The 19,599-nt window shown below is 37.2% G+C and overlaps 2 protein-coding genes across 4 annotated transcripts in view; one reads left to right on the top strand and one right to left on the bottom strand.

Moving 5' to 3' along the window:
• The first annotated feature begins 5,041 nt into the window (after window positions 1-5,041).
• On the top strand, window positions 5,042-13,437 carry LOC137595328 (protein phosphatase 1 regulatory subunit 12B-like). Of its 2 annotated transcripts, none has more exons than XM_068315350.1 (7): window positions 5,042-5,376; window positions 7,350-7,366; window positions 7,652-7,790; window positions 9,279-9,380; window positions 9,567-9,620; window positions 9,717-9,767; window positions 12,286-13,437. In XM_068315350.1, the coding sequence occupies exons 1-7, from the start codon at window positions 5,275-5,277 to the stop codon at window positions 12,370-12,372; spliced, it is 552 nt and encodes a 183-aa protein (XP_068171451.1). In that variant the 5' UTR covers window positions 5,042-5,274; the 3' UTR covers window positions 12,373-13,437. The 2 variants fall into 2 exon arrangements, with proteins under 2 accessions (XP_068171451.1, XP_068171452.1); XM_068315351.1 differs by having other exon boundaries at window positions 5,047-5,376; window positions 9,570-9,620; window positions 12,286-13,435.
• Window positions 13,438-17,941: 4,504 nt separating this feature from the next.
• Window positions 17,942-19,599, bottom strand: part of LOC137595180 (synaptotagmin-2-like) — a 27,779-nt gene continuing 26,121 nt past the window's right edge. For both annotated transcript variants that reach the window (XM_068315082.1, XM_068315081.1), the window contains exon 9: window positions 17,942-19,599. This exon is cut by the window's right edge and continues 168 nt beyond it. In XM_068315082.1, the coding sequence (XP_068171183.1) occupies window positions 19,552-19,599 (48 nt within the window). In that variant the 3' untranslated portion in view covers window positions 17,942-19,551.

The following is a 19,599-nucleotide window of genomic DNA, read 5'->3' as shown; positions in this document are numbered from 1 at the left end:
TCTTTGAATTAGAAACTTCATCAAGGGGCTCCTCGTCAAACGGACATGCTATGTTCACCTCTGAAATACGGAGTTATTTTTTAAACCTTACTTCGGTCAGAATCTCCATCCGACAGAACCAGGAAATGAAGCCGCACGAGCGGCGGTGAAAGGGGGCGGAGTCAAAAGAAACCCTTGGTTTGTGGAATAAAACCTGCTCCCGACCAGGTTATGTTCAGAGAGTCTGTTACTGCGGTAACAAACCCAGAGGTTCACTTTACCTCGCTACGTGAAACAAGCCATGGTTACTGCTCTAACTCTGGGTTAAGTTACCCCCCTTTGTGAAACCGAGAACCGTGATTTCAGGGTTAACTTACTCTGGGTTTCCACTGCACCTGCTTTGTGACATGGCCCCTCCTCCAGACCAGGCTAGCTTCAGAGTCTGTTACTATGGTAACAAACCAAGAGGTTTACGTTCTGACACAGGCTAGGTTTACTCCTCTGACTCTGGGTTAAGTTACCTCCCTTTGTGACACCGCAAGCCCTGGTTTTCCCTGATTTCAGGGTTAACTTACCCAGGTTTTCCACTAAACCGGCTTTGTGAAACGGACCCATTAACTTATTATACCTGTTGCACCATAAACACATAGTTGTACAATATGAAATTCATCTTACAGTAAATTTTATGGGAAATCAATGCAGAAACTGTAAACTGTTTCATATCCAAAAATAGATAAAGGTATCTTATAAAGTTAACGAAGAACCCCAAACTGCAGAGGACATCTACTCAGTTTAATAGTCTTGTGTTCCCTGGGATATAAGTAAGAGTAGCAACAATTGAAGTATTTAAAATTATCTCATAGTTAACAAATGTTTTTTTTTTTCATGGTGGGCTACAGCATATTAATATTATTTTGAACAGCTGCGTGTAACAAAACAAGCAAGATTCCAGATACTCCCAGTGACCCACAAATGTGGTTAAAAACAATTTTCTTTCCATTTATAATGATGCAGGTTTGCTTGTAGTGGAGAGAATCTCTTCCTTAGAGGAGAAGATAGAGCCCTGACCTATTTTCACATCTCTGGACACTCCTCAATGTGATGGATATATAACTGGTTGAGATGAAGCAGGTCACCCTGTCCGTAACAACTCTTCAGACATTGTTTAAGAACCAAAGTGGAGAGTTGGAGGCTGTGAAGAAAAGCCTAGTGCCTTGCACTAGCTGAAAATGTGGCTGGGGTTTTTAATGCCATGGCAAGTGCACACTACAGAGCTGTCCAGCAGATTGCATTATTTGAGACTCTAAACAGTCAGTTAGATAGTCAAACTTTTGAGCTGAAGAAGTTTATGCATCTTCAATATGCAGCACTTAATAGAAAAACCAGGAGTTGTCTGCAATGAGGTACACACAGTTTGAATTCATCTCTGAATTTATTTTGTCAAATTTGATCTTTCTGAGGAGAGTTTTCTATTGTGTGCTTGTTTTTTAGGGAGCTTACATATGTCATGCAGGTCAGGTGTACCCAGATATTAGAAGAGATCCTTGGTTCCGTTCAGAAGTTTCTCAAGGAACAATTTTAACTTCACAGGCTCTCTATAGCAGCCTATTGACTCAGTTGTAGATTTTTCACACACTGATATAACACTCCGATTTATTGCTTGAATAGTAAAATAATTTTAATGATGCAACTATTGAGTTATTTGTCCTTTATCCAAATTCATTTATGCGTGTGTTTTCAATTTTTTCTTCTTGGTCAAGGAAACTTAAAGTCAGATAAAGGTGGAGAGCACAATAAAAGATGACTTTATTTTAATGCAAAATCCCACTAGGATATCTGAGAAATTAAGGGATATTGAAGCAAAGACTGAACAGCAAGAAACTGAAGATGATGCAGCAGAGGGGACGAAGGAAGAAGAGACAGTGCCAAAAGAACCACCAAGGAGAACTGGATGTGGAAATTACAGAGTAAGAGGAAAGAGATGTGGGGAGCAGGAGGTTGCTCGGGAAACAGCAGACGATGGGAGTGCTAAGGGGTTATAAGGTGTTAAAAGCTGGAAGAGAGAAGCTGAAGATCCAGCAGCATTAAATGGTGATGTCGTCATGGATAAAAATGAAGAATCCTTGCTACTTCTCTGGTATTTATATCACCATATACGAATGCTTAAACAAACAAATAAATACTGGTGTTACACATCAAAAATGACATCAAAAATTATAAAACAAATTAATTTGTCAGACAAAAATACAAAACAAAGTTATTTTATATCATGTTTCTCTTGGTATTATGAGATTTTGAAATATCAAAGAGTGTTGCATTTGTATATTTAGTGGCTCTCTCTGCCAGGATATTTATATTACAGGTCCACATGCTCTGCACATGTGGGTACACACTGGCATTTGCCGTTCTATTGCATGGAACCTGTGTGTGAAAAGGTTGTAGTGCTATTTCTTACCAGCAGGTGGTGCCTGATTTTTACTGTGGAGGAAACAATAGAAGTGACAGGAGTCAATCATCTTGATAAAAAGGGATAACCACTTTTTTTAGCTTTCTCCTTAGACTTAGAGACATATCCGTTTCTTTCTCAGTTTCTCAGCAGTTACTCTGATATCCTGTCTGAGCTGGCAATAAGCAACAGTAACCATAAGTGTGACTCTTGTTTTGCCATGAGGTTGTTATGGAACAAAACCCATTAACCTAATGACCTGTCAATAGGTGTTTGTTTGTTTTTTTCATATTGTGGTCAAATTTGACAAGTTGCTACATGTTTGTCCATAAAATATGGACAAAAATCATGGATTCATATTTATCCAATAAGAACAAATCAGAAGACAGATTTTAGAATTATTTAAAATCTATATATAATTTATATTCACCAGTGACCCTATGACATTTTTATTTTTTATGTTCAAAATGTAGATTCAGCAGGTGCAGGCAAAGGTCTGACAGCCAACTCAAGAGTCAGGCTGGAAGTAATTAGACAGAATGATTCACTCGGTGCAATGTCACAACCCTGAATCGATTACGCTTGCATCATTTCTTGAGTTTGCTAAGAATAGTCAGTGAAAACGTACAGGTGATATTTACAAAATTAATTTAATTCTGAAGCTATGAAATTATGTAGAGATTGTACAAATCAATAATTTTAACAGAAAAGCACATGAAAAGAAACATCAAATGACGATAGCTGGAATCCATTCATCCATTTTCTTGTAGAAGAGACAATTTTCTCCAGCCTCTTATTCTCCTTGTGGGTCACTGGTCTGCTGCAGCCCATCCCAGCTTGTGACAAGACACCAGCTCATCACAGTGCCACATGAAAAACAAACACTTACGCACACACTCACACTCAGGGACAATTTTTGTGTGACCAATTCATCTAAAGTGCATGTTTTTGGGTATGAGAGGAACCCAAAGAACCTGGAGAATCCACACAGACACGACAAGAACAAACTCTGCAGTGAAAGGAATTGTATCCGGAACCTTGTTTCTGCTAAGCGACAGCACCACCCACTGTGATACCAAGATGATGTGCAATTACAGCCTCAGAATTGAGCAATACAGGCACAAAAGAAAAACTTCCTTTCAGCCAGTGACGTGTGGTCAGGGGAGGGACAGCCTCACCTGCCAACATGAAAGACAAACAATGGAAAATGGAAGAAATAAATTAAATGGTTATATTTATCAAGTGATGTGAATTATAAAGTTAATTTCTGTGTAACGTCACCAATTTTAGATTATTTTTACTCACTGAATTTTCACATTTACCGCTGAAATACAGAGACCTGCGGTGAGACACCAGCCAGCCGTGCCTCACCATGGATTGTGAAAGGATTCGGCTAACTGTGATGGAATAATAAACAGTGAGACCGTAATGTATCTCTCTATGTCGCTATGAAAATGCTCACACACGTTTACTGTATGAACTAAGTTTCCAGTTTTGCTAATGTACTGTATATAATGTGCCAGTGTTTGTGTGTTTACGTCTTTCTTGAGTTGAGCAGTCCTGAAACCGCTGGGAAGAGGCCCAAAGTGAGGCATGCAGTTCTCTTGCCTCATGGTAGGGGGCGCTGGTGATCCCAGGGATTCTTCTCAGGAATCCCTGGCGGCAGAACAAGTGACAGCAAGCTACAATTTATAGTCAGAGAGAGCAGCCATTGTTTTTTTCTGCTCACCTTGCCTTACTATAAAAACGGAGGATTGCATAACTCAACTAAAAATTTTTTTGATACTTTTGTTCAGAAGGAGCTGCGCATGGACTTCATTTATTAGACAGACAGACAGACAGACAGACAGACAGACAGACAGACAGACAGACAGCTTCTCCTGTTTGGGGTCGCCACAGCCTGTCATCTTTTTTTCATTTAGATGAATGCGCGTATTTGTTTGGCAATGTTTTGTTTTTTTTATGCCGGATGCCCATCTGCATCTATCTGGGCTGTGGCCCAGTTTAGAGTTTACGCCGGCTTGTGCCCCCGTAGGGCTGCAGATGCTGGGGATTGAAGCCAGGGCAGCATATAAGTGAAGTAACCGCTCTACCACTGAGCTAAGTCCCCAGCCTCAATACAAGCACATACTGCATATCAAATCCTGCCATTCCTCTTAAAGAGCCCGAATCAGCACACCCAGTCGATCCCACAGGTGCTCTGGAGAATGACCTGCGTTCATATGACTGCAATAGAGTCACGGTACTCCCTGAAAAAGGAATACTCATCTAAACAAATGCATGTCGGACAGGAAAAAAAAAAAAAATTCTGTGCACACAAACATCGGGAATGTTGGTACACCATTTTACTGTGAAGTTCCACAAAGGTCTTTTTTGCATAGGTGGACACAGAAAAGTCATCCGACTTAATCAGCATTGGGGTGAGGAATTTTTATTTTTGTAATCTGATTTAAGTTGCCATCATAACATGTACTCACATGCTTGTCCGCCTATTGCATTTACTTATTTCAGCTGTACCAGCTACCAGTTCTTTTTTTTTCCTTCTCAATTGAGGAGTCAAAGACTTCCACACATGCATCATACAGCCCGCCTCCATTCCCCAGTACCACTGTGTCTTCCCCAGTCCTCACACTAGCTCTCTCTCAGTTATTGGAAGTCTCACTATCACATGAAGGCTGAAGTTTTCTTGCTTGAAGGAAACAGCGACACCAGAATTTCACTGGATTATTTAATAGATGATTATTCATTTTCCTTGTCTCTTTCTGCCAGAAAGAACCTTTATATAAAACTTTCTGACAGCAGATTATACCACATTGCAGCTGCATGTAAACTATAGCAGCTCAGGAGAAATGTCATCTCTACTCTCTCGTAGCAAGGAGCAGCCACACATTAGGAAATCAGCATCTGACTCGTCACCTGCTTCATCCACTGCCACCACCAAAGGCCTGAGGGTAAAGTAGAATTGAATTTAATCTTATCATTTGGTGTGCACTAATAGGAAATGTCACTTAAATGATTAACTTTCAAGTTCAGTCACAATTTACTCTGTGTGAAGCTACAGAGTTATTCCCGTTTCCATGTGTCATATAGTTTTGGTATGCATAACGCAATCATCGTTCAAGCCTGTGTAATCATAAATGATCTGTACTGTCATTTTTATTTTTATTTTTCAAAGAAAGAAATTCAGTACATTTGTGAAACACCATTTAAAGATTACTGGGAATGAAACTGAAAAATTTTGAAGTCAGTGACAAAAGTTTTGCTTTTTAATCCTTTCTTAGCATTTACCATCATTCATAAGTGTTCCGGGGGAGTAATATTGAAGTATGACATCTCATGTCAAAAGTTTGTAACGCTCACAAACTACACGAGTAAGTTGAAGTTTTAATAGGGAGTTAGTTAAATCAGTTTATGTAAAGAATATGCAAGGGAAGGATACATGGTGAGAAAAAGAGAGGGATACAGGAAGAGGGCATGTAGAAGGAGAGAAAGAAGCCAGTGGGGGTGTAAGAGAGGATGACAAGGAACAGAGATGAAGGCATAGAGTGCTTAGAGCTGGCCTGTGGGAACTCCGACACAGTATTTATGGATGTTTATCTCTAGTCTAAGGGGAGACTCACATTTTCCACTTGGGAATAACTGGGCAGCAGACGAGAACTTTCTTATGGGATCTAAAGGGCAACTTAGTGACACAGATGCTCACATTTATGGGACAAAACATCGCAAGAGTCTTTTTCCATCACTTTCTGTTTATCTGATGTCCTTAATCCAAACCAGAACATATTCCTAATGTGGACAATGTACAACATTACTGACTGCTAATATATTATATGCTAAGCTGAGTTGATCTGGTGAAGTGCAGTGTCTTCTTTTCGCATCACATTTGTAAGCTGTATTCCTTTTTCTAAATCTGATTGTTAGGTAAACTGTGAAATATTGTATTACTGCAGTTTTATCTCCTATGCAAAGCTCCTTTTATCCTCTTACTGGTAGCAGAACAGTACCAAGGATCTACAATAACAGGAGCATATTTGTAAGACTGAACTAAATGCTAACCTCAGCACCTCTGGCAAAGTTCAAAGCACTTATTGTAGATTTAGCCAGCTAAGGGATTTTATTGACCAAGTGATATCAGGCTCTGATCCTCCACTTTAAAATCTCTCTCTTTAAAGGGACTGTATAGCACTTCCAACGGTGAGAGCTGTTGCCCAAGCATTGCCTTTTTTGGATGCATTTATTTCTCTGCGCTTGTCAGTTGTGTAAGGGATCATTTCCTCTGTCCGTCTTCAGTATGTTACACTGATGGAAGTATTTTCTTGAAAAATGGTTTTAAAAACATGAAAAATTACTGTTTTAAGGTCATGTAATTTACTTCAAAATCTCTCTGTATATTTGTACAGTGCTGCTGCAACTTGTCAAGTTGCCCGTCTTGGGATCTAAGGTTATCTAGTCTGTTTAAAATCAAAGAAATGTACTTTTATTTAGATGGTCTATTAATGAATGCTGCACTTGTTTGCTTTTCTGTATGTCATAAAATATATCTTGTGTACACAGAAACTGCAGTAACATTTTTGCAGACAGGAAGTGGTTAACATGATTCTAACAATATATCATGTTAACCTTGCATCAGACACATTGCACTTCATAAATCTTGCATTCCGACCAAACAGGGTGTCAAGCAAATGGACTTTCATGTCATTATTTCAGAATGTACTTAAATAGAGGCTGGGACATGACATGACTGAATGACTTGTGTATACCATGTAAGGTTTAGAATGGGGTGAGCTACAGCTGAAAGATGAGCAGTTGAAAACCTCTGGTAATACAGTTTGGAATGTTCTTCCATAAGCCTTGCATTGTTGTTGCTTTTACACATTTTATTTTTGTTAGATTGCCAGTTCTAAAAAAATCTCCTTTATTTCAGCATGAGAGACTTTCTAGGTAAGCATACTCTAATTTAATTCACACCAATAACATTTTAAAGGACACCCCATTATTGCCAGACAAACACACACATATTATATATATATATATATATATATATATATATATATATATATATATATATATATATATATATATATATATATATATATATATATATATATATATATATATATCAGGAATCAGTTACTCAATGATAATCTGTTTGTAAAACATTTGATCTTAATGTCAGTGTTGAACAGCTAAGATTTTTGGCTACTAGATTACCTCATATATTTTCAGACTGAGTTCTTCTGGATCTTCTGATCTCTCAAATGACAAATCAACAAGTCATGCAGAGTCCTACTTCTTAAGAAGAGAGAACAGACTATCTGCGAAGAAAAAGGCAGAAGAAGAGACTGCAAACAATGACTACAAGAAGGCAAGTTTTACATGTTAGTGATATCTAGAGCCAGTGTCAAACCCAAGGCCCACAGGTCAAGTGTGGCCCGCCACATCATTGTGTCTAAAAGTGTCTAAAAATAATAATGCTTTCAATAATACTTTGACCACAATGTAGTAATCAAGCACATTTCAGCTTTGACAATAATGTTCTGAACATAGTTAATGTCCTAACTTGATGATAATGTGATGTTAGTTTTCTTTATTCATTGGATAGTTTAATCCTTGATTGATGGAGTTATATGGGTTTCATAACCTGACAAATTAAAAGATTTGTTATAACAGAGCAACAAGAAAACATATTTTGTCAGTGCAACTGTAATATTCTTAACTTGAATAATAATAAATTTAGAGTTATCTAACATTAAGGAGTACAGTAGTTACATTTATTTAGTTACATTTAGAAGTTCCATCCGGCCCTTTAAGGACAGCCTTTATGCTGATGTGGCCCTTGGTGAAAATGAGTTTGACACCCCTGATCTAGAGTAATGCATTGGTGCAAACTGGTACAAATCCACGTGATTAATGAATTAATTCCAAATAACAAAATTGTTTTTAAGAAGTGATGGCTTGTGTTATTCAGTACACAATATTTTGGTTGATACTTTTTAAATCATAAATTCAAGACCTTTCGGTTCACTGACTGTATTTCTAGGGCACCGGCAATCTGTGTTTCATATTTAGTCCAATTGGGGTCCAAAGCTAATCTTGAAGCTTTGTGAGGCCCTACATGGAGTTAAATGGAGTTAAATGCAGTATGTTCAATGACAATGCTAATATTTAACATATAGCAGCATATCATCGGTGTGTTGAAGAAAGTCTACTACACTGGCAATGTTTTGCTGATGATTGAATGTCAACCATCACCTGAACAACTTTCATGTGACTCCTCCCTCTTGAGGGTGGAGCCTACAACAATTACAATGCCTTTGGCCACTCCCACTAGCTTAAATATTGGGAACTCCACACCAGGTGTTCAAAACTGATTAAGCCTCCTTGATAAGAGAAGTCCAGTTGACTTCATTTAGCAGAGATTTACCATGACCTGGATGACAGCGTCAAGTTTTGCATGTGCCTCATCTTAGCTTAACTGTTACCATGCTCACAAACAAAGGCATTAGAGTAATTTTAGTTTTGTAGTGTTGTAAAATAAATGATGGCATCATGGTTTATCAGAACAGAAACTAGCCTGCACCCTGAGGGGGAACATTTATGATGGACCCCGTCCTTTAAATGTGCTCAAAACCACAAATGGTAAATGGTGTTGTGTGAGTTTATAGCCTGCAGGGCAATCAATGTTGAGGTATTTCCCTGGGAAGCAGACATGTCAACCCAAATAAGGTTATCAGGTGCATGCTCAACATCTTCTACCACCCCGCTTAACCTGGAGAAATAAATGTTTTTAGGCCTGTGTGCTGTGGGGAAAAAAAAGCTCCTTTGGAAATCCTAACTGGTGCATATTTTGTAGATGTATGAAAAGGCGATTGCCACCAATCAGAGGCTCAAATCCCGGCTGGAAATAAGTAAACAAGAACTCTCTGTGATTCAGGACCAACTGCAGAGAGCTCAGGTAAACAGTAGCACACTATTGATATGTTCTTATGGATCATTTTGTAAGACACACCAGGAATAAAATCAGATTGGTACACTGACTTCTACATCTCTACTTGCTGTCACTGCAAAAATTATCCTATTACAATGCACCACCTAAGCAGCTTTACAATCATACCTAATGCATTTTGTAATAATGTGTTAGCAGAAGGGTAAACCAGGAGATTGTGGCTCCAATATGCTCGAGACAGAAAAAAAGGTATGAACAGTTCCACTTCTTTTCCTCATTTTTTTTATTGATCTTTTATTGATTATCTTGTTCTGCTTTGTTTTTATTTTAAAACATTTTTCATAGGAAAGTTGGAGTCTCAAAAAGAGGATCTCAGATATGGAAGAACAGTTGAAGGTAATCTGGATAGATTGGCCCTAACATAGTATGTAAATGTTTCATTGCATTTGCTCCATAATAACTCTTAGTTGCAAATAATAGTGATTTTTTAATGAGAATTGGAAAAAGCCAAAACAGTCAAGTGCCCATTGGACTGAGAGCTGCAGTGTTTGCTGCTGTGCCTTCAGCTGACATCATTTGTCACCATTATGGTCTGCTGGCTGTGGAATGTGTGTGCATTTAAGCATTGTACTGAGAGAGCCATCAGTACTCAAACAATGTAAGCTTCACAACTGCCTGCTGTGCCGTATCCAAGAAAATATAAACAGTAACCTTTTGTTGTGTGTAAATGAGTGATCCAAACAAGAACGAGATGCTGGTCTGAAAGTGAACAAAGAAACACACTTGTGTTAACACACCTGCTACATTGATTTCTGATCCTGTTTCAAACTTTTCCAACCACCTTTGTCAGAATAAATAAACTTATCTTTACAAATACATAATAAATGAAAATGAGAAACAGGGATCAAGTTTAAGTGCATTCCTAAAAATAGGGAGAAGCAGCTTTGCGAATACACATATTGAGGGATGAGTTACTCCTGAGCACACTGAAACAATGGACCAACGTAACCTACTATTTCCGAATACGTTTTTGTTTTTTTTTTGTGGGGGTTTATTTTTGGATGGTGGAGGCTATTCATACATGTGAGAAATGTAAACTCTTCACAGAAAGGCCATATGTGGAATATTAGGATGTGAACCCACGGCCTTCTGGCTGTGGGGCAACAGTGCCACCATACCACTGTTTTGACACCATAGGACTCTGTAAAATATACAAAAAATAGGACATAAAGTCATAACAAAATGTGTTCTGCAAACACACCTGTGAGCCGTGAGTCTAGCCCCAAAGGAGTTGGGGCTAGACTTACCTTTGGTTTTCACCACTTTTTATTTTATCATTCTAGTTCATGTCATATGTTCACGTTTTCACTGTATGAGTTATGAGTTGTAATCATTCCTTTCCACAGTCCTTGGAAACCAGCCACAGAGTGTTTCTGGCCTGGGGTGATGAATCACCATAAATAGCTATAACATACAAAATCCAATCGGAAAGGAGGAGTTTTAGTTTTTCTCAAATGTTTCCAAAGGAGACAATGATGGAATGTAATTTGGAATATTTAGTCAGTTATTTTCTAAGCGACTAACCTTCAACCACTTGGTCACAGCAACTGTTTATTGCATAGGTGAAAGGTTTGTTTTCTTTCCACATTCTGTATGTTCACCAAGGGAGTAATACAAGAAAGTTTTTGTTTTGAAGAAGGACCGTAACTGATTTATTGTTGAGCACTGACTCATTTGACATAATTTTGATATGACCACGTCTGAAAAGATTCATGGAAAAGCCGAGAATTAAATCAGGTCTGTTAGTCATGACATATAAAAATACGACCAAACTTGACAGCACTCAGAGTGCCTCTGCCAAGGCAGCTCAGTTTCCTGATTGTGTCACTGAATTTAAAGCATTCATCTCAGGATAGAGTGATTCTCATCATATAATCCCCTCAGCTTAGAATTTCAGCTAAAATTTTATAACACTTGCAAATCACAGCCAAATAATTTCTTGAATCCAAATCAGAGTGTGGTGTGTTGTAGATCTTTTTGTGATTTCATCAACTATTTCTTGTCCAAAATTTGTGGGTATTATACCTGAAGTTAGAAGTGAAACATTGCAATTGCTGTTAAATCCAAAACACACAAAATGTAAAATTAATAAATTAATATAGGAAAGAAACTTACTCAAAGAATCTGATAGAGGGTGGCTGGGCCATGTGAAGATACAAAAAACTGGAAAGGAAGTAAAGGAAACAAGGAGACTGAACACAGGCACACAAGCAGGTGAAAACAATCACACACTGACGCTTAAAGGGGAACGCGGAGCGAGTAAAGCAGCAGATGTTCATGCACCCAGGTGGATGAGGGATAAAATACAACACAACCGTTTAGAAATGTTGTCACAAGTTCTTAGTCGGCAGATTAATCACAAAATTCACATGGCAGAAGTAGAAGGTAGATCCATTCTGTGGCTGAATGAACATGGAAGGTCCAAAACAGGCAACAAGAAATCAGTCTGAATGTAGAAAACGCTGGAAATTCAAATGCACAATTTGGCAAGTAGCCGCCTGAGAGGGAGGCCACGGGTGTGGCTGGTTACAGGTGGGCATCACCTGAGTCAACAGGTGTCAGCTGATGAGATGGGCTTGGCCATTGGTAGTTTGGACACCCTGATAAAGGAGCTTCAAGGAGGGGTGGATCACGACTGTGGAAAGTAGTAAAATTAAGAATTTTTTAGGCAAACTGCTACTTTCTGTAGCTGAACATGATATAAAAGCTTTTTAGAAGAGGAAAAATATTCAGGACTGAAGGATGACCTCTAATGTGTTCTTATTTCATGTTCTTCACAAAAACAGTGTTTGACCCTTCAGATGTTTAGGTTTGCATCTGTTCTCACTTTGGTTTTCTCACGTTAATTCTTTAGGTTAAAGAAGAATTAAAGATGGAGAACCAGAGGCTGAAGGATGAGAATGGAGCTTTAATCCGGGTCATCACTAAACTGTCCAAGTGAGACAAGAGGAACGGAGAAGAGAGATTCTTCCAAGTCATACACAAACACCAGTAACCATATTAATAGCTGAAGTTTTTCTACTTTTAGACCGAAACAATGTAGCTGTATATAGTTTCCAAATCATGCTGGGAACTGGAGTGCATTTTTTCCATTGTCACTATGGTAACAAACACTTTCAGGGATAATGACATTTAAATCAGCTGTGAAGGCTTCCTGTTTCTGTATTAGGTCTATTGCACTCCCAGAGGAAATGCAAATCTATGTTTTATATGCCTTTTCATTATTTCTTCAAGAAAGCAAATGCCAACATGACCATTAAATACATTTACTGTGATCCCATGTACACATTGTTCTATAGGAGCCCATTAGGGATATGTAGCATCCCTGCACAAATAAATGGACAAAATATTGTTGGAATTGTCACTATTTTTCACTCCACCTGCAGACCTGTAAACTCAGTGTCTGAGTTCTGGTGTCACAGAAAGTGGGTGATGGGAGAGTTACTTCCGATTTAAGAGCTTTACCTTCAAGGTATGATCAGAATCAACTTTATTTGCCAAGTTAGTGCACAAAATCAAAGAATATGACTCTAGTTTAACTTTTCTACAAAGTACATGTTGTTGGGATTTTCAAGTTCAAAGATGAATGAAGACAAAACTTACAAAGGATCAGCACAATAAACAGTATACTTTAGAAAAACAACAAGGAAATGTTGTAGATGAAGTCCTGCCGGTCATACTGTATATATTGGAGAGTGTGAGAGCTATGCATGAAAGTCATTGAACAGTTTTACGTTTTACATTACAGTCCGTGACTATTTGGGAGCTCATCGGTGTGACAGCCTGAAGAAAGAAGCTGTCCCTGTGTCGAGTAGTTTTAGCTGAAAAGTTCTCAGAGGGAAGGATTTTGAAGGGATTTTGGCCAGAATATGTGAGGTCCATAGAGACGTTTGTTTACCAAATGCCTGACCCTAGACTGGGTCACGAATGGAGGGTAGATCAATACCATTGATAATATACTGTACGTTATTATAAGCTTACTGAAGGAAAGGTGCACATGCTGTATACTGATATACCCAAATTAAATTATTTTAATATTATTGGGTGATAATAATAATAATAATAATAATAATAATAATAATAATAATAATAATAATAATAATAATAATAATAACCATTATTATTAGTGTAATTATTATCATTATTTATTAATATATTATTATTAATAATAATAATAATAATAATAATAATAATAATAATAATAATACTATTATTATTATTATTATTATTAATAATAATAATAATACCAATAATAATTATTATGATTATTGTTGTTGTTGTTATTATTATTATTGTCAGGTGAATTATATCTAACAAGGAAATCACAAAATAATTTTGAGAACACTGAAATTATACACAAATGTTAACTTGAATCAAAAGTCTTTAAACTGCTCAGATACATCTTGTAAAGGGATTCTAAAAACACATCTATATATAAAGTATATGTCTAGAAGGAACCTCAGATATAGCTGCCTACGTAAGAATTTAACTCAAAAAATCTTGATTGAATTGTAACGCTTACATCTATACACCACATTGCCTACAAATAAACTTGTGTTTCACCTCTAGTCAAGTCCAATTTCTAGTCCCATTCATACATTTCCCCCCAGATATACTGTAGACTGCATGCTCAATAATGTTGTAATTGACTTTATGGTCATAGATTATGAATAACTTATGTTCTTCAATGTTTTTGTATTAAAACTATATTAATTTTCTAAATGAGTTCATAAAAAGCTTAATGAAAACATGTTACATCAGAGGTACCAATAACTTGTGGGTTTGTCGGAGCGTTTTCATTGTCCTCATTTTGTGTGTGTGCTGCCACCTACTGACCACACAGGAGACAACACCATCCGACTGTTCATACACCACAGGGGACAGGCCGACTTCAGACGCCTTTATTTTCTGTGATTGCGTCAAATTACACAGTTATGCCTCAATCATGTCAAACATACATACACATAATGACATGAGAACAAATACGTTAATGCTTATGTTACCTTTCTTGCTTGAAAACACAGGTTTCGTACGTAAACTCATCATGCAGTTCACAAAAAATTGCAGCTACAGACAACCTCCACAACACGACATACCCAGAGGAGTCAAGGTGAATTGCTTTTCTCGCCTGATGGAAAGTCTTTGGATGTTCTTGTTTCATGGCTATGTTCACATGAGAATAAAGGATTAAAACACGATGGGGAATTATTATTGAAGCAGCAAGTTGGCAGTATTGCATTGAGAATCTTGCTGTGTTGTGGTCTACTTTGTCTTAAATGTAGCTTGTTAGACCAAGGAAGACAAGGATTTTGTTGCCTGCGTTGCAGAAATGTGACAACCTCATATAATTCACACACACACACAAAACACCAATGAAGAGACACAGGCTAGATCTGTCCGATTGCAAAACAATACAAACACAAAACAAGAATCTGATGACAAGTCGTGTATGTAGATGGAAGTGATCTTATTAATAAAGGACACAGCACACAGAAAAAATAATACTGTATGCTTATTGCTGCTCCCCCGGAATGGAATCTTAAAATCAATGTAACTATGTTCTGTGGACTTCATTCCGCAGAACAAGCTCAGAATTTAACAATGAAAAATATTTTTGTCTCATTGTTTTGAAATGGACACGCATGAAGATTAAGGTTGATCTACAAATAACAGTTCATCTAATAATAAATACCATAACTGACAGTGATTGAAAAAGAAATTTGACAGGGATGTTATATCTCAACTTAGAAAATGTCGTGGTAGACACGGCACATATATCTCAGACCGTGCATGAATTTATACTACTAAATTTAAATATTATTGATTCCTTCGTTGACTGTATCTTCTCATAAAGAAGTTATGATAATAATAATTAATAAACAACTGTTATACAGTTATAATGAAAATTAATATACAAAACACAAAAACAGTGAAGTTGGCACGTTTTGTAAATCGTAAATACAAACAGAAAACAATAATTTACAAATTCATTTTAACCTATATTCAATTAAATACAAAACAAAGACAAGATAAGTGATGTTTGAACCGGTAAACTTTGCTGTTTTTTGCAAATATTATCTCATTTGGAATTTGATGCCTGCATCATGTTTCAAAAAAGCTGACAAAAGTGGCAAAACAGACTGAGAAAGTTGAGGAATGCTCATCAAACACTTATTTGGAACCTCCCACAGGTGAACAGGCTACTTGGGAACAGGTGGGTGCCATGATTGGGTATAAAAGCAGCTTCTCTGAAATGCTCAGTCATTCACTAACAGGGATGGGGCGAGGTTCACCACTTTGTGGACAAATGCATGAGCAAATTGTCGAACAATTTCAGAAAAACCTTTCTTGGGTGAGCTATGCAAGGACTTTAGAGATTTCATCATCTACGGTCTGTAATATCATCAAAAGGTTCAGAGGATCTGGAGAAATTACCGCACGTAAGCGGCAAGGCCAAAAACCAACATTGAAATCCTGTGAACTTCGATCCCTCAGGCGGTACTTTAACAAAAACCGTCATCACTGTGTCAAGGATATCACCACATGGGCTCAGGAGCACTTCAGAAAACCTCTGTCAGTAACTGCAGTTTGTCACTACATCTGGAAGTGACAGTTAAAACTCTACTATGCAAAGCGAAAGCCATTTATCAACAACACCCAGAAACGCAGCCAGCTTCGCTAGGCCCAGGCTCATTTACAATGGACTGATTGCAAAGTGGAAAAGTGTTCTGTGGTCTGACGAGTCCACATTTCAAATTGTTTTTGGAAAATGTGGTCGCCTTGTCCTCTGGACCAAAGAGGAAGAGAACCATCTGGACCATTATAAGCACAATGTTCAAAAGCCAGCATCTGTGATGGTATGGGGGTATATTAGTGTGCAAGGCAAGGGGAACTTACACATCTGTGAAGGCACCAGTAATGCTGAAAAGTACATACGGGTTTAGAGAAACATATGTTGCCATCCAAGCAGCGTCTTTTTCACTTATTTCAGCAAGACAATGCTAAAGCCACTTTCTGCTGGTGTTACACCAGCGTGGCTTCAAAGTGAAAAATTGCGTGTAGTGGACTGGCCTTCTTGTAGTCAAGACCTGTCCACCATTCAAAATGTGTGGCGCATTATGAAGCATAAAATACAACAAGGGAGACCCCAGACTGTTGAACAATTTAAGCTTTACACCAAGCAAGAATGAGAAAGAATTCCCCCCGAAAAGCTTCAAAAATTAGTTTCCTCAGTTCCCAAAAGTTTACAGAGTGTTGTTGAAAGGAAAGGTGACGGAACAGAGTGGTAAAAATGCCCCTGTGCCAACTTTTTTTGCAATGTATTGCTGCCATTAAATTATAAATTTGATGATTATTTGCAAAAGAAAATATAAAGTTTCACAATTCAAACATTAAATATCCTGTCTTTGCAGTGTATTCAGTTGAATGTAAGTTGAAAAGGACTTGCAGGTCATTGTATTGTTTTTATTTACAATTTACACAACATGCCAACTTTATGTTTATATGTATGCCAACTATATATTAAGAGTAATATGGGAGCTATGAGCAGATTAAGTTGCAACTCTATGTAAGAAATGTTAAACCCATCTGGTAGAGTAAATGAAGGAAACAGTTATGGTACACTGAGATATAAAGACAAGAAGTTGCAAAATATTATCCTCTTTTGTTGTATATAGAGTTTACTGTCCAGTGACTAACAGACACTGTATATCCAGTGCAGGCAGAATTGATCAGTGATTACATGGCCTGTAGCCAGAGCTACTGCAGTACTTGCTTCAGCACAACACATACAGACAATGACAAAGCCAAACACTCATGCAGCGTTATGGCCACAAATTAAACACAGATTAACTCCGCTTCTAAAGGAGCCTGTGAATCCAAACATGAAGTATTATCATTATTCATACATACATTCAGTCCCACTGAGGAAGAATACATAGACTGTGCAGGCAGAGCATACCCTTTTCTTTTTTTTATTATCAAAAAGACACAAAACACAAACACACACAATAATATTATAGTTCATCTTTAAAACATGCCATTATGTACATCATATTGTAAATACATGCTGTAGCCTGTTAACAAATTGTTGCAATGCATAATGCTAACAATAGGATGGAGTAGTATTGAGATTGGACCATTCACTGCACTGCAGCTCACCCCCCCCCCCCCCACACACACACAAACAATTATTTTCACAATATAATATCCAATAAAGAAAAAAAAAGTGAAAAATATATATTTTATCCGTAAGTGAACAATTTCTTTTAAAAACAAATGTGATCAGAATTGATTTTCAATATTTTCAACCTGTAAGTTGAAAGAATTCATGTTATAATATCTTTTTATGGTTTTCTTTTGTGAATTAGTTTTCTATTTCAGTAATTTTGTTTCTGACAGTCATTCACTGACATGAATAATTATATATATATATATATATATATATATATATATATATATATATATATATATATATATATATAACTTAACATTTTCTAATAATACATTTCTCAACACGTTCCCTGATTACACAAAAATACAGAACATATTTCCACAAATCTTTGAGGAGGGGTGAGGCCAGACGGGCTGAAGAGATGTGTAGGATTGGTCAGCCTTGCCAGAGGTTTGCACTCTACTGAGTATCTGTACTGTTTTGGTTACTAGTCCTCCTGCACAACACAGTTACATAGCATGTACGTGATGTAACATCACCATGTTACAGCACTTCTGACTGATAAGGTTGTAGCTGATGAATGAGTAATCTAATTGATAAAAAGTACCATGAAGCTTTAAACATGCTGGATAATGCAGCTTTATTTGGTTCAAGCAAATGGTCAAAATCTGTGGGGTCTCATGTATTGTTATAGCACTTGCCTGAATTTACACACCTGCATTTCATCCTCTGTTTCATGCAGCCACAATTTACATTTCAAATTCAGTAATCTATCAAAAAAACAAAAACATCTTGTCTATGAGAAAAGTCCTCTGATCATTTCTAAAAAAAAAAATCAGTCTTGTGAATTGTTCTGTAGTATGTATGGCAAACTATAGCACTCATCAAAGAAAGACACGGTATCTGCTAAGATGTAAAAAAAAAAAATTGAATGTTTTTAGGAACCAATGTAAAAGAAGCACAGTCATAATCAGTTTGATCATCATTGGTAAACCTTCTGATAGCCTTACTTTGTTCAAAAATTGGTAAGGTTTTACATCCAAGTTGTCTAACACAAATCAAGGCAGATCCCACATGGCACATTCACAACATCCCTGATGATTTTAAAATTATGTTCACTCTGCAAAAGATTCACTTCCAAATAAAGTCATGAAGCTTACTCTGTTTCTATAAGTGTCATATCAGGAAAGGCACCCTTGTATTCCTGTTCTACAACAAATCTGTCTGAAGACACAGAAATGCAAAAATGTAGAATTAAATGCAAAGACATGTCTCCACGGCAACACAAAATAAGCAGCTTAGAATTGAAAGAGCCCTGCTTTCAAATTCTGTAAATACTGTGTAGTGTTTTTAGCACTGTAGCTCCTGATCAAATGAAGACAATCATTTCTGTTTCTTTTGAAAATATATTGCACTGTAGTTTGCTCCATCCAATGACTTTTTCAACCTCAACTAATTTTTGCATTTACGTACATTAACTTATTCTATGTAGGAAGTAACCCAATGCTACAGTACTTTCTATTGCAAGATAAAGCACAATTATTAGCAAGATACAATGCTGGGCATGTGTGCAGAGCAGTGGCGGCGTAAATAAAGCATGCTTCATGAACTAAACTAAAGCTTTATTACCAGCATTGTCTTATCCAAGACTTTCATTCAGTGTCAGCACCCTAAGAATCAGTTCAAATGAAGGAAAGACCAAAAGTCAATCATTCATGATCTCGTTGCACGATTATTCAACATCAATCTTCTCAGCATTCACAAATAAGTGAAATGTGCTTGAAAAGATATTCTATGATGTCTTTCCTTTTTTTTTTTTTTCTTTTTTTTTTTTTTTGCTGAGCAGGTTTCATGACAGGAGTCACTATGTAAGTCATGGGTTTCATGCAAAGCAGGGGTGGATTTGGGCTTTCAGAGTTAGTGTATTTGCTGGTTTGGTGGAACAGGTTACTTCTTTGCTGCCAAAGATGCCAGCTGGCCATCAATATCCTCCTC

Source organism: Antennarius striatus, chromosome 5 (assembly GCF_040054535.1).
Source record: "Antennarius striatus isolate MH-2024 chromosome 5, ASM4005453v1, whole genome shotgun sequence".
NCBI lineage: Eukaryota > Metazoa > Chordata > Actinopteri > Lophiiformes > Antennariidae > Antennarius > Antennarius striatus.
Note: the sequence above shows the minus strand (reverse complement) of the source record. Positions and strands in the feature narration are given on the sequence as shown.